At 40.5% G+C, this 15,475-nt stretch overlaps 1 protein-coding gene across 2 annotated transcripts in view; it reads right to left on the reverse strand.

Moving 5' to 3' along the window:
• Positions 1–15,475, reverse strand: part of LOC138038495 (dynein intermediate chain 2, ciliary-like) — a 32,638-nt gene that overhangs the window by 6,441 nt on the left and 10,722 nt on the right. For both annotated transcript variants that reach the window (XM_068884375.1, XM_068884374.1), the window contains exons 9-24: positions 15,124–15,249; positions 13,845–13,904; positions 12,638–12,679; positions 11,372–11,461; positions 8,616–8,700; positions 6,924–7,041; positions 5,880–5,923; positions 5,676–5,742; positions 4,580–4,665; positions 4,307–4,407; positions 3,765–3,854; positions 2,617–2,701; positions 2,265–2,318; positions 1,663–1,730; positions 1,116–1,222; positions 480–579 (exon numbers count right to left, since the gene is read on the reverse strand). In XM_068884375.1, coding sequence (XP_068740476.1) covers positions 480–579; positions 1,116–1,222; positions 1,663–1,730; positions 2,265–2,318; positions 2,617–2,701; positions 3,765–3,854; positions 4,307–4,407; positions 4,580–4,665; positions 5,676–5,742; positions 5,880–5,923; positions 6,924–7,041; positions 8,616–8,700; positions 11,372–11,461; positions 12,638–12,679; positions 13,845–13,904; positions 15,124–15,249 — 1,323 coding nt within the window. The remainder of the gene's footprint in view (positions 1–479; positions 580–1,115; positions 1,223–1,662; positions 1,731–2,264; positions 2,319–2,616; positions 2,702–3,764; positions 3,855–4,306; positions 4,408–4,579; positions 4,666–5,675; positions 5,743–5,879; positions 5,924–6,923; positions 7,042–8,615; positions 8,701–11,371; positions 11,462–12,637; positions 12,680–13,844; positions 13,905–15,123; positions 15,250–15,475) is intronic.

Here is a 15,475-nt window from a genome sequence, read left to right on the forward strand (position 1 = left end):
GTGTGATCTGGCTCGATTAGCTCGAAGAGCTCGTACCTGCGATCACGTGTTCTTTTCTTTAGAGCACCGACGTACTTTAGTCGTTATTTTATAACGAACGATGCGATACGATACAATAACTTTATTTATTAAAACCTAAACTACGGAGATCAGATTTCCAGCATTCTCATTGCCTCGCCACACACAGGCTATCAGTTCATATACCTGCTATACCTAATATGGTCAAGGAACGCGTCAGCAATAAAGCGAGCTGAAAACATTTTTTTGCAGCTCTGAGACAAAAATGGCCGACAAAAGCCGTTTCGGACCGGAATTGACCGGTGAATCAACATGGAAGAGTTCTTAACTCCGGCGTTTTTAATAACACAATTATTCTACTTGGGATGCTAGATAAAAAATGCGGAATGGATTTTCGAGACCGCAAAGTTTTCGGGGTGAAACGTCTCTATCGTCTCAAAAGAAAGAGCCGAACATCTTACCCGGCCGTCAGTAGTACAGGCTGCAAACACCGTTGAAGCGTAAGGTGCCCAGGCCACATCACCAACTGAATTATTGAGGTCAAACGTGAACATTGGCTCCCTGTAAGCAACAATAACAATAACAACACTTCTACATGTACATCACGGTTGGTGCGAGGGGGAATTCACTTCAAACGATAATCACAAGCTTGGAGTCAGACGCCACGGAGGCCACATTGGTGCCCTTAAACAAAGAAACTATACGGTCTGATTTCGGCGACGGCGATTTCACTCCTCATCGAGAAACACGCGCGTGCGAGGAGACGCCTCGTGAGGGGACTTGCCTTACGTGACGTCATCTAGCGCTCGAAGAAAAATCTCCGTCGCCAATTACAAGAGACTAATCGCAAACTGACCCTTCAGGAAATTGGTGTCTCTTCTTATGCAAAGCTTTTCTTTAGCTTCAGTTGAAGAAAACATCGCTGCTGATCGTGTGATGAAAAACCAGCAATAGTTACCATCTCGGTAAAACCAAACATGAGAATCTTAAGCGCAATTCTTTCGATTCCGGCTCCAAATCCCTTGTTTACGCTCAAATGAACAACCCATCACAACTCAGAGTTGTGGTCCTAGAATACTGCAGGTACTGCAACTTACATATAGTGGTGATCCCAGATCTTCACTGTCCAATCTGCACTGCACGAGATAAATATCTTTGGATGAAAGTGATTCCACTTGACTGAATAAACTGCCATGTGATGCGCCTTTTGTGAAATAAAAATAATAGCAATTGTAAAATAAACTAATTGTTCATCAAAGTTATGACCAATCAGCAGGAACTATTTGAGTCAAATGTACTCCTCTGTAAACCCCAATACAAATCAACTTGGGCTGATAAATTATTAAGCACTAGAACTGACTTACCAAAAACCTGCTCAGCAAATGAGTATTCATTAACTTTTGATACAGACCTCTACTTTACTTAATTTGTTTTATTTCACAAGTGCGATAACATATTCGCGTCTGACCTGTATGGGCGTTTACAGTGGCTCGTCTTCGGCTCGCCATTGTAAATATCCATACACATCTCCCGCTCATATCTTCTTCTTATTGTTATAGCTTCAAGGTTTCAAAGGAAGAGAAAAGAAAACAAATTTAAAAAATAACTTTACCAACAAGATGCTACCAAGATAGCCACACTTACATCGTAAGTTTCCAGGAATTGACTTGAGTATGTTTTTGAACACTTGTGAATCTTTCCTTCCTCAGTGCCTGGTGAATAGAGAGACAGTTCGTGTGGTAACAAGATTACATAGTTCCAAAAAGAGAATTGCGAACATTTTCAAGGATTTTTAAGGGAAATATATGAGATTCGAGAACCCATACCGGGCACAAATTTATGCAATAATAAAACTTCAGAAGAAACCGCTAATTTACATGGACAACTAAAACCGGTAAAATAAAGCATCAAACATTACACACACAACCGCAGATCAGTCTGATCGTGCCTCAAGTCTCGGCGCGCACGTGGTCCGCTACTATCCGAGACAAGATGTGGCGCCAATTTCCCTGAAACAACATATAAGCACCCTCCACTCCCTCATCCCAACGTTGGGATCAGAGCGTGGGGATTTTTTTGGTAGAGGATATCGGGGCGACGGTGTTGAATGATTCAAGAATTTTAAGGGTTAATCGTGCTCTCGGAATGAGACAACGAAATCAAGGCTGAATTGAAAAGCAAAGGAAACGTGAAGACAACATTAATACAAAAAAAGGAAAGAAATTGAGTTCCAACTTATCACTTACCAACAAGAAACATGTAGTCCATTGTTTTATGAAAATCGAATGCCGTGCCACAGCCTACAGAGAAATAAACACGACTATAAGTTAATGGGTCAAACTTCGATTTCCGACAACGCTTACGAAACACTGAACGGAAACAGGAAGTAAAGGCGTCAATATCTTTCCCAGTTTCTCACTTCTCACCGTTCAAAAACCAACATTTGACTTGATTTACGTTAATTGTTAATTTCAGTTTACAGTGTCCCCAATTAGGGCTCCAGCGCTAGAATTACTAGACACTTAAAGTTCCTTTCCTTTTCTTTCCTTTCACAGGATGAAGAGAGCTCCCGGGAACGAGAAATGGGACATGACATACCTAGACTGGGAAGCTTTGTGCCGTCTCCTTCTTCGGTAGGGTTGCCTTTCTTTAAGGTTATAATATCGGTGTATCTCAATTCACTCTATGAATATAACAAACCAAACAGTGCCATTAAAGCGAAAACGAAATCGATGGTCGAAAGTAACGTCGTGTTTCCCCTTGGTATGCCATTGCTACACAAAAAGACCGCTTTAAAGAACCAGTGGCAAAATGTTGATGGCATAATGAGGGAACTGACGTCTTCAATGAATACGTCAAAAAGGAGAACCGAACCAACGTATTAACAAACTCGTGCAGGTCCGAAATACGGAGAACAAGATTCAAGGTTTTTACATGGAGAAGCGGGCACAAAAAGCCGATTTTCCCTTCCAATTAAGACAACTTGGAAAACTGATCAAAGAATTGGTAACCTACGCAACTCAGTAAAAAATCAAAACTCCGAATGCTGCAAAGTTGACCCTGAGGTTTGTGTTCTACTGGGATCAACCGCTTCATAAAGAACAGGTTTGGGTTTCATTAAGAATACTTTTAACCGTTTTTGGTTTACTGTGACTAAATTGGATCCGCGACAGTTAGGGAGTGACACTTTACGACAAGAACATAACAAATTACCTAAGAGTCATTCCATGCACCCCAAGTAGTATCATATCGTTTGTAGTGTTAAGTACTGATCTGCGCTATTTAAGCCTAAGCACTTGTTCGAGAATGGTCAGCTATATTAATGACCGTCGAAGAGTCACATTTTATGTACATCATCATTAGTCACAACTATTGCAAAGGCGGCTACTCTTGGGAATAATTATTAACAGACTACTCCGCGTTGCACTCAGAGCGCAGCCAGCACTTGCAGCACCAGATTGATTTGAAAGACTCCCGAAAAACGACAGTGGCATCTTAAAATCTCAAAGTTTTCAAGAATTGTTTTAACCTGGTTTGACGCCGGTCAAAACTGTTGTTCAACCAAATCAAACGAAATGAAAAACCAAAATCGACCTAAACAACCTAAATGGCGGTTTTACCACCAAAACGGAAAACTCCTCTGGATTTAAACTGTCCATAAGCAAGCTCAACATTTCGCGAGATTCACGCGCGAGAGGGATCACGAAAGTGAAAAGCTCCTCGCGTGAGACTTTCTCGAAACTTACCTTCACAATTGTCCACTGTGTAATTCTGCCATCAGAAGACACGGAAAAGAAATTCATGTTATTGTCAAGATCGTCTTTCTGCCATTTAACCTATAAAAAAAAATCATAGGCAGTAGGCAACATTAACTAAAGCTTAGCTGACACAGGAAAACACAATTCCTGGGTTCACATAGGGCTAGACCAGTAGTACTTACTCCAAGGACTTTTCAAAGGCTCTCCACAGGTATAAATTTGTGTTTTGAAACATCTTTGTGAGAAACTTTGCCAGACTGCTCTATAACGCAAACGGCGGCCGCAAAGCTGACATTCCTATATTATCAGTAACCAGTTACGCATTGGAAGATGCTACTTATTAAATAATGTGTAAGGTTGCACAAATGAATGCCAAGACGGTCCTTACATTGTACTTATATTGATTTACATTGGACTTACATTGGTTTACCTTCTTTAGGGAGAATTGTTCAGGAAGCATGGTTGTCCCAATGGTGGTGCATGTATTTTGTGAAAGTCCTCATTAAGAATGACCATGCGCCAGTCCTTACCTGCCAAACGGGGTCCGTGTGTTTGCCAGTTTTGGCTGTTGATCGATACATCAGCTCAATTTTATTTGCATGTTGAACCACCAAATACACACCAACACTACCTACATGGAATACAAGTGTGCAAGACATGATAACGTTTTGGAATCCACGAAAGCCCGTGGTACACAAAAAAGTAAGTTTTGTAAACTTTTTGGCTAAGGTTGTATCACGGGTTAGCTTAAAGGTCCTTAAATCGGCTTTCAAACAAGTGGACCAAGTGGTTTTCGCACTTACCGTCATAAAAACCAACAGCTATGTAATTGGGGTGATCGGGATGAAAATCAAGGCACATCACACCGCTCTCTGTTTCACAGAGGTATCTAGGAGTATGAACAGTTCACTATTAAGTTCTACACAAAGAAAAATACAACTCCCAAATGAAGCAAAACTAGCGGAATCGATATAATCATTTAATAAATGTATCAAAACGTAATTGGGTCATGTCATGCCACATGTGTTGATCTTGTACTTAGTTTACAATATGTACTTAGTTTATTATAGTTGAATTTTTGTAGTTTTAGACTTACCATATTACTTAGTTTATAATAGTTGAATTTTTATAATTTAGACCTACGCCCTCCATGGAAACCAGCTGCGTGTTATTGGGGCTAGCGTGTTTCTTTGATTTGAATAAAGTATAACTACCTACCTACCTACCTACCTATCTACCTACCTAACGAAGGCTTCAAAACGAACAATCTTTCTCGACATTTAAGCGCATGGCAAATAAATATGGAAAAGCGACAGAAAAGATCTAGCAGTAAATGGATTGTAACGAAAAACTTGTAAACTGTTATAGAATTGTAAATGGGAGAATTGCAAGAAAGTAAGACAGCGTGGGGATCCGCGAGGCAGGAGTCAACAGTCTCTTGCCTTGCAAACGGCTTAAAATTCAGACCGCTTCCACAAGGTATCGAAAAAAGTAGGATTTACAATATATCGACCAGAAGAGCAGGGGTGGCGCGGTGGTGAGAGCACTCGCCTCCCACCAATGTGGCCTGGGTTCGATCTCCAGACTCGGCGTCATATGAAGGTTGATTTTGTCCCCTCTCCTCAAAAACCAATGTTTCAAAAACACCAGTAATTACTAAAACTCTTACGTGCTACCCTCTTTAGCTACCCTCTTTTTTTATTATTTATAAAAACACCAATAAAACACTAGGTAAGCCTTGCACGAAAACATGATATCTTCAAACGTGAAAAGATCACCGTTGCTATGGTTTCATAATAAATCTCGCCGTTGTTCTCCGTTTGGACTACAAAAAATATTGAAGTGAAAAGCTTTGGAATTTCATTGGTGTTTATATAGTGAACAGAGTCAGATACTTACTCTGGAAATGAAGGATTCTTCAGAGTATACATGGTAACCATTCCATTACTTTGCTTTAAAAAGTCATCTGGGAAAAAAGTTCAAACATAGACATGTTATCAATAAAATAGATCCTAAATCGTTTGAAAAATGCTTAACTAAATAGCCATTCGAGAACAAAGAAAAATCAAATAAAGATCACCATCATCATCAGACTTTACTTACATGAGCCGTGTCCAACTCCAAATAGGTCGTGGTATTTTGGACTCCTACGGGAGAAAAAAAAAAAGTTCTTAATGTTCGACTGACCATTGCTGTAAATTTCATACACAACTTAAGGCCCGTTTAAAAAGTTTCAACATTTGACCAACCTTCGTTCAACAAAAGTTGAACGGATGTTGGGCAAATGTTGGACGCAAAAAACAAAGTTGTGCGGAGGCCGTTCAAACAGTTCCAACATTGCGCTAACAAACAAACCAACACTTTCGCGAAATTTGATTGCGAGGAACTAAGAACTAGAAACCAGCCTCTCTCTCGCCCAGACAAACTGCGTCAAAATGACTTTTGCGGGCTGATGTCAGCTGTCAAAACTCATGGCCATCCTCAAAATGACACCAGGATGTGAGCGTGCGCGTGTTCTACAAATGTTGAACAGAGTGTTCAAACGACGGCTTCAACACCATTAAACAGAACAAAGGAAAAGATGAATCGATGTTGAATGAAAGTTCAAACCGATTTAAACTTTAATCAACACGCTTTCAACATTTTTTACGCTTTCAACAATGCTGGACGACCTGTTCAAACGCACCGAACATTTGGTTCAACAAAGTGTCGAATGCATGTTGAAGCAAATGTTGAACCATTTAAACAGGCCTTTAAAGCAGTCGCAAAGAAGCCTAAACAATTCCGATTGTTTGTTGCTTTGTATTCTTTATTTTGCTGTCCTGTAGTCTAAACTTGAATAGATGAAAATCAGCCCATTTGTCCTCCAAGGGTCGTTCATATTAGTGTGTTTGTCGGACAACTGTCTCATGTTTTACAAATTAAGAGTTGAAATAACAGCGAAGAGTCTTGACGCGATAGTAGACTTTAGCCGGTGATCCCGAAGCTTATGCCGCCTTTGTTGCTTAAATTTGACAAAGTAAAATAAATTACCTCCCACCATCCTAAGGTATTACCGACAACAGCTGAGTAAAACTGGATAGCATTATTTTATTGGAATCCTCTCCTCCATCTATAGTTACCCTGAAATGGTTGTGTATGTCTTACCAGCAGAGAGAGGTAATCGCCATTCTCTTTGACTTTTCACAAGAGAATTTCCACAAGGGCAACAGAGTACCTTCCTGGTCTTTGAATTCGTCCGCCGCGTCTTCCCAATATTTAAAATCTAAAGGAAAAATAGATTAGCGAACAAGGCGATATTACAAGCACAGAAATGCTGACACTGAAGCCAGTTGTTCAGATTGAGAGAATCTAATTTGCAATTAAAATCTACTTTGAGACGTTTACAGGATTTGTGACTATTTTTCTCGCCCGCAACCGTCGGTTCCAAAGTTTTTTGTTATTGCTCCCGCAGGGTTTGGCCTGTTTTTTGCTTCCGCACCAGAAGAGGCAACCTAGAAATCCCCGCGTGAAGTGGGTAAATGTATAAATTGATAGATATTGTAGAGGAAATCAATCTCGATTTGCTCAACCCGGAGCGCAAGGTGGTATCGGTATTGCTTAAACGGGCGCGGAAGTGGTATTAGGGAACTTAAGCAACGACAACGGCGACGGCGACGAGAACGTCACAAATTTGCATATTTAGTAGGCAAAAACAATAGCTTTGCACGCCCTGCACGTGTGTTTTTCACTTCTGTCCATTTCTTTGCCGTCGTCAGCAAAACTACAACGTGAAATAGCCAAATTTGAGGTTTTATGGACAACGTCATTACTTGAGGATAAATTTTCATTTTCTGCCCTTAATTGAGCGCCGTTCCTACGAGCGTCATTTTTGAGGAACTACCACACCCCCGTCATATTAAAAAAGTTGAAATAGTAACGAAGCGATTACAATAACGCGAATTTATATTTTGAGATGACGTTCTCGTTGCCGTCGCCTTCGTCGTTGCTTAAGCTCCGTATTGGTATTGTTCTGCACGACCGAGGTGTTTTAGCATTAACGAAGTAGAAACTCGCAAGAAGAACCAAACTATTGTTCGGGTTAGCGATTGAAAAATCAAACATTGAAGCAGATCTGATGCAAATCGAGTTGCCTGGCTCAGAAATTGATTTTGTCCGGACAGAAATCAGAAACAGGGGCGACCATTTGTCAGACGCAAATCGGAAACAGGGGCGACATGTTCAGAATATAATTTAAACGTATCTCAACTGCCTTTCATACTATCTTAAGATACGGTAATACGCGTGCAACAAAAACGTCCAACTTGTCTCGCAACATTGCTGCGAAACTAGTCGAAATACGATGTTGCGCGTTTTACATCCTACGCACAACCGGTCTCGCAACAAAAAAAATGTGTTGCAAGTTGCCTCTGACTGGCCAGCTATGAGCTCACGTAAGCTTAATCAATCTATGAAAACAAAGATGGCAGTCGCCACTTGGCAGAGGAAACGCACTGCAGCTATTCTTCACAAATCAAGAGCGCCGGCAAAGTGATTTTGTCGCGAATCAAGTTGCCTTGGAGTGGTAAAACGGAAAGCATTTTGGGGATTTTGCTGCGCAAAGTAGAACGGACCTCTACTTTCTGCAACAAGCTGCAGCAACTTGCAATACATTTTTTTTTTCGTTGCGTGACAGGTTGCGTGTAGGATGTAAAACGCGCAACATCGCTTTTCGACTAGTTTCGCAGCAATGTTGCGAGACAAGTTGGACGTTTTTGTTAATGTAGTGAAAACTATTACAAGTGTCCCACTTGTTTTCGCGAGCCCATTTCAGTCAAAGCCAAGTCTACTGCCGGATACCTTGCGCAATGTCATCATAAGTGTTTTGATTGACCATTCTCTCCACAATCTTGCATGGTTTGGAAATCCTCGAGATGTCATCACCCTGAATTAAATAAATACAAAGTGTCGGTGCCAGTTATTTACGAGCAATCAAAGAACTTTTTCAGAGGTCATTGTCTACATCTAGTGTTACTGAAACGCGAAATTTTAAGCATAAACTTATTTCAAAAATAAGGAGAATTTCGTAAAGTTAGTTATCCTTCCAATTTCAAGCCTTTGTTTCTGATAAGCTGTGATGTATTAGCCATCAGCACCAGAACAGAAGCTAGGGCTCTGTTACACTAGGCAATTTCTCTTGCAACTTGTCTCGCAATTTTGTTGCGACACAAGTTGCGCGTTCCGATACAGGTTGCTTGAATCGTGTTACACTGGGCAACGTTTCTTGCAACTTGTCTCGTTTCGATGATCACATGACGTTAAAGGAACATTTTCATTGGCTGGTGCCGCAAACCGTTGCGACACACTGCGCAACGTGGGAACAATTCCTTGCAACGTTGCGAGACGCGTTGCGCAAAGTAGAACTGACTTCTAATGTTCGCAACGATTGAGGCAACAAAAAAATTGCGAGAAATGTGTGTTGCAGGGTATGTTACACTAGACAATATTTCGTGCAACGTGTGTCGCAACAAAATTGCGACTAGACAAGTCGCAAGAGAAATTGCCTAGTGTAACAGCGCCTTTAGGGAGTTTAAGCAACGGTGATGGCAACAAGAACGTCACAAATTTGCATATTTACTGGGAAAAAAACAATAGCTTTGCACGCTCTGCACGTGCGTTTTGCACTTTTGTCCATTTCTTTGCCGTCGTCAGCAAAACAACAACGTGAAATAGCCACATTTTAGGTGTTATCATTGAAGAACGTAAGCACTTGAGGATAAGTTTTCACTTCTTCCCCAAAATTAAGTGCCGTTTCGACGAGTGTCGTTTTTGAGGAAATACCAGACCCCTGTTATATTAAAAAGGTTGAAATAGTCACGAAGCGATTAAAATAACGCCAATTTATATTTTGAGATGACGTTCTCGTTGCCGTTGCCATCACCATTAGAGAGCTTTAGATTCTAGGACGAGAACGACTACGAGTACGAGATTTTCTCATGCAACAACAGTGAGCGCGCGAAAGCCAGCGTCATTTTGGCGGGAAAAAACGTGTTACCGTCGTCATTTTAGTACGAGGTTTTGCAAAAATGTCGTTGTGTCAAAACAAGTCAACAACACGGTGGCAGTTTGGGCATTTTTCGATCAGCAAAAAGGTTCAGTTGCCAGCAATAAGAATAACTGAGCAACCTACACTGCGAAAAAAGAGTAAGATTAATCGTCCGGATGATACATTTTGTAAGATTTTTCGCTAAAAACGGATCTCGAAACAAATCTCGTACTCGTTCTCGCCCTCGTCCTAGAATCTAAAGGTCCCTATTGTCATTGCTTAAGGTTCGTAACGTCATTGGTTAAAATAGGAAACTGAATAATTGTACTGCACGTGCGGCACGCATTTCAGTACATATTTTTGCTGTGCTCTGCACAACAACTAACGTGCTTACAGATGTGAACCTAAGTTCATTCTCTAGTCTTACTCTGAAACGGCTCGCCGTACCAAATTTCTTTTTTGGGTTAATTCGCTTGCAATGAACGACCCAAATGAGATGGACTAATTGCAAAAAACTTACGATAGTACAAAGTTGTATTTTGAAGCAAAGTTTTCGTCGACGTCGGCGTCGGCGTCGGCGTCGTAGATCTTAAAGTTCCCTCTATAAATCAAGCACCAAAACGGTGCGACTGAGAGCCATGAGTTTGACGTAAGTTTGGTTCCTTTCCCCACTTTTTAGTGGGGGCTTGGAACTAAGAACAACTATGACTCGACTAAATCTTTTAAATAAAATGAGCCGTGATCAAATTGATATTAGGGAGCTTACGAAACGAGGACGACGACGGCTACGAGGACTTCATTTAAAAATACAAGTTCGCGTTATTCATATCACTACGAAGCTATTTCATGTCGTTTCGCGTTAAAAATGTGTAGTAACTGTCGAGGAATTAAACTTGTATGAGTGGGTTGGAAGCGTAGAGAGAAAACTGAAAATTCATCGTCATGTGCTAACGTCCTCCAGAGAACCTTGAATTTGGTCATTTCACGTCGTCATTTAGGAGATGATGGCAAAGAAATGGACCAAAATGTAAAACGCACGTGCAGAGCGTGCAGAGCCATTGTTTTTGCTCACTAAATCTATTGTTTTGTAGCGTCGTCTTTGCCGTCGGCGTCGTCGTTTCGTAAGCTCCCTATTGATGCAAATAGTTATCTCCAACCTCATTATGAAGATAGAACTGGAGGGAGTCACCGTTATAGATATAGGCAAGACAAAGCGACAAAGAATACTTATTTTTATTCTTTTTTCCCAAGGACCACAAGACTATGGAATAAACTACCCGTGGAAATAGTTGAGTCAAATTCCTTGGCTGTCTTCAACTCTAAATTACTCCCCTACTTAGCAAAGATTTATTAGAGGTTCTTTATTTTTATAATTTCTACTCTACATTACGATTTATTTATTTTTATATTTGTAATATTTTGTTTCCTTGTTAATTTTATCCAAGCTTGTATATATTTTTTATGATTGTTTCTTTTACTAGTTGGCGTGATGTCTCAGTCTGTAATGGATTTTACCAACTTAATAAATGATGACGTAGATGTAGATGTTTTAGCAAAATGAGATAAAAACCTGCACTTCAGCCTGCATGAGTTTCTTCTTTTTATCTTCGTCTTTCTTCAAAGTCTGTGTCTTTCTGCCTTCTTTTTCCTTGACTTTTTCCTGGTCAACGAAAGAAAGGTAGGACAATTTTTTAGGATATTCCTATCAACTCTCAGTAAAAATTACCAAGCAAAAGTTGCAATGACTGTTTTTAGAGAAACAGGTCCAGGAACGCGGGAAAATAAATATGATGCCGCCAAATTCTAAGATTTTAGCTTGAAACCCATGGAAGTAAATTCGTGAAGAGCAACGAGAACACCCGTCTCACATTAACCTGTCCGAACGTGACAAGATGCCAAAATCACAATTTTTTTAATTTTTGGAAAAACGCAAATTTCAACGATTGCCTTTTGCCGTAAAAGCAATGTGGAGGGAGGGGAAGGAACCCTGTAGGAACCCCTCCCTCAATTGCGTGGCGAAAATCCAAAACCACAACGAAATTATTCTAACCAATCACAAAAGAAGCAGACAATCAAATGAGCCAATCAAAACGCAGGGAAAAAGCATGCAGCCAGCGCTAGTCGCGCGGGAAAACCCAAGGCAAGTCAAGAGCAAGTCTGGGCAAGTCACAATTGGTTTTGCTTTCACCTTGGATTGGATGAGGATGTAGCACAAGATTTTTGAGCCAAATGCCTGGGGCAAAGGAAAGTTCAATTGAAGTCTGTTTTCTGAAATAAAGTTCCCACGAGACTTTTCGCCCTTCAAGATTGACTAGGCTTTTGCCCTCCTTCAGGATAAAGTTTCAATTAGAAGACTTTTTCGACGCGCAAAATACGAGCCTGGGTTTGTCTTTAATGGCGGATCAGTGTTAACGAGTTTTGAACAACTGAGCCCTGGTGTTAATCTACTTAGTTTAGAAGTGGTGGCAAGGGTTACACAACTGAGCAAAATAATAATTGATAGTGTGTCCTTCGCAACGCCACAGAGACCACGGCATTACAAACTCTGTAATGTCCCGCTGAACGTTATCAATTAGTGCTGTGGAACAGGGCCTAGTGTTTTTCAATCCTTCACTGAAAAGTTTTGAAAGGATACCCAATTGCAGATGTGATTAAAAAGGTTTGCAATAATTTTTTAAACCACCTTTATTTTGGCATGACCAAATTCGAACCGGTGACCTCCCGCGGTAGTTCGATGTTGAACAAACTGAGCCATGCGGCTATGTAGGAGAAACACACGGACGTGTTATGTAGAATTGGGGGTTCACTTCCAATATGTCTTTTCAAGCAACCTCACCTGCTTCTGTAAGTCTTCAACATACGCATCATAGATTTCCCACTGTTGAACAAACAAGAAGTCAAAGTTAGTGCTAAGAGACTATTAAGGGACAACTTTAGGACCATAATTTCTTGCATCAGTTGCGTCATATTTAAGGTGGCTTGAAACGGATTCAGAGAAACTACATCTTAATTTGTTCGAGATAATAGCTGAAAAAAAAAATCACCATGCTAACACGAAATTCAGTCCCCCAAAACAAAGCAAGTATAACAGATTCATTTTGATATTTTTGACGCACGTACATGCTTCCCCATGATTTAAGCGTTGTCCCTCACACTGTACAAGAGCGTCGCACGTTGTCACATAAAGGCTACAAAGATCTAAAAACAATTTAACAAACATGCTAGGACTAATTAGCAATTTGGGTGTGGACTTCCAATAACTCCATCAAAACACGCGCTCTGATTGGTCAATTACGCATTTTCGTTTTGTCCGCGTGCACGATGGTGAGGATAAGCAGATATTTATTATAAGCACCGGTCTCTGCACCCAGGCGGTTTAAACATCGACTTCAATTTTCCTTGAAGCTCCGGCTATACGTTGTAACATTGTTAGAAGAACATGTCCCAACAATGTTATAGGAACGCTTCTAACAATGTTAGATACGCATATAACATTGTTGGAAACACGTCACTTTAGTCTTTGCAATACAACATTGTTGAAAGGGGGGCTTCACAATTCAACATTTGTTGTATGTTGGAGAAAATGTTTGATCGAAATCAAAACATTCTTTCGACAAAATATGTTGAACCAACGTCGTGCATGCTACACGTTCTAACATTGTTGATCCAACAAATGTTTTGTTTGAATGTGTGGCCGGGGCGCGCGCTATGACCTCACACATTTGTTATATTTTGTTTCTATTTGAACGTTATGATGCGCGCTTTCAGTTACTTTTGAAACCAATGAAGAAGAGGGAGCACCTGCGAAAAGTCTAGTTTATTTTAAACTCTGGCGCATTTTCTTAATGAACTTTTACAGCTTTTTACGTGTCATTGCGCTTCGCAGTTTTCTCCTGTTTTCTTAGGACACGACGATTGACGTGTGCTCCTTTTTCGCAAATTGCGCACGCTTTTAAAACAGTAGTCTCTGGGGTTTTGTTTGGTTTCAAATTATGCTATAAGAGAAATGCAAAATTATGAAATAATCTCTCATTATTACTCACTTGATTGGCAGTGGCAGAGAAGTTTGCTCTTGGTGGGGGCTCCGTTGAAGTACCACGTTCCTGGAATAAATTAATGATTTTGTCAGGACAAAAACGCAAGAATCCCTTGAGAAATTCTAACTTGGGAACAATTCCAAACATACAAAAAAAAAAAACTTCAAAGGAGAGTGGTTTTAAGTTTGAGATTGAAAGTTACTTTTTTGGTTGTCTTGTAATGGTTTGCTTTCCTATGCTTTCTGATAGGTTTAAAATCAAAACCATTTGTGAGATGCTTTCTCGTGTTTTCCCGCGCTCAGTGACAAGTGCACGTCGTATCCGCGTTGCGTAATTCATTCGACTGTCGGCGTCTGCAGATGTGATTGGCTAATCGTCTATAACTCTAGTTTTGAAGAAATGTATCTTTTTATTGATGGTGACTCGGAGATGCTCGGAAAAATCCAAGTGCTCCTTTGCTGCCGGGATTCGAACATACGACCTTCCGATTACCAGTTCGTATGCTGTTGAAACCACTGAGCAATACGAGGGCCATTACTGACTAGGCTTCTGTGACAATTGTCCCGCCTTACTGTTCTGCCTATGTTTTGTGGATAAAGGGGGTAGTTTCAAAAGAAACTGTGGTGCTGCGTCGATGGGGAAGTAGTACACAAAAATTTGGTTTTATCAACGGGGTTGATAATTAGCAATTATTGAATGAGGCTGAGTAGGATATGAAGAATTCTGCAAGTCGAGGAGGGTGTTATCCACCAAGGCCGAAGGCAGCGGTGGATAACATCCTCCGAGATCTGCAGAATTCTTCATATTCTACGAAAGCCGAATTCAATAATTGCTTTATTATTCAGTCAAAATGGTTTCTTCGCTCAAACTTCTAAACCTACTCGCAGCCATTTTTCTGCACAGCAAAAATAACACAATCTCGTCCCCAGCTTTTTTCGGTCAACGGTTCAATAATTTGCAGCGGGCTGCACTTTTGACATCATTTTGACGTCATCGGTTCAATAATCTGCAGCGGGCTGCACTTTTGACGTCATCGATTCAATATGACGAAGTTTCTTTCCAAATTTGGTGAACAGCAGCTGGTTATGGTGAATTATGCATGTGGTTTTAACCAATCAGAAACGGGGAAATATTTTGAATGAATAATAATGTAAATTAACCACCATACAGGGATTCTAAAAGCTGACGTTTAGAGCGTTAGCCCTTCGTCAGAGCGAATTTTGTGGCACTCAAGTGACTCAACTAACAACCGCACTTTTATTATTTCGATCTCTTTAATACTCACTCTGTAAGGATTGTTATAAGTCTGTGAAGCTCTCTCACTGAAGTTAAACTGATTGGTTAGTTTTGACTCGGCTTTTCCACCCACAGAGGCAGACGAATCGGGTCGAATCTCCTCAGCAGCTTTCTCCTGAGAAAAAACGATTAAAAAGAGTGTCAAACGGCTGAGGTTTCTGTACGCTGTAATTTATTCCTATCTGCAGTCTGCGCTTCACAACCCACAGTTAAGGACACCTTGAGTTGCACATAAGAGTCCGTGTGCATCTCACTACTAATGTAATCCTGGATGTATCATAGTCTGTAAACCAAAATGAGCCAAAACACCCAACACTCATACAAACCACAACCCCAAATGA

The sequence above is a fragment of the Montipora capricornis genome, chromosome 2 (assembly GCF_036669925.1).
Source record: "Montipora capricornis isolate CH-2021 chromosome 2, ASM3666992v2, whole genome shotgun sequence".
Taxonomy (NCBI): Eukaryota; Metazoa; Cnidaria; class Anthozoa; order Scleractinia; family Acroporidae; genus Montipora; species Montipora capricornis.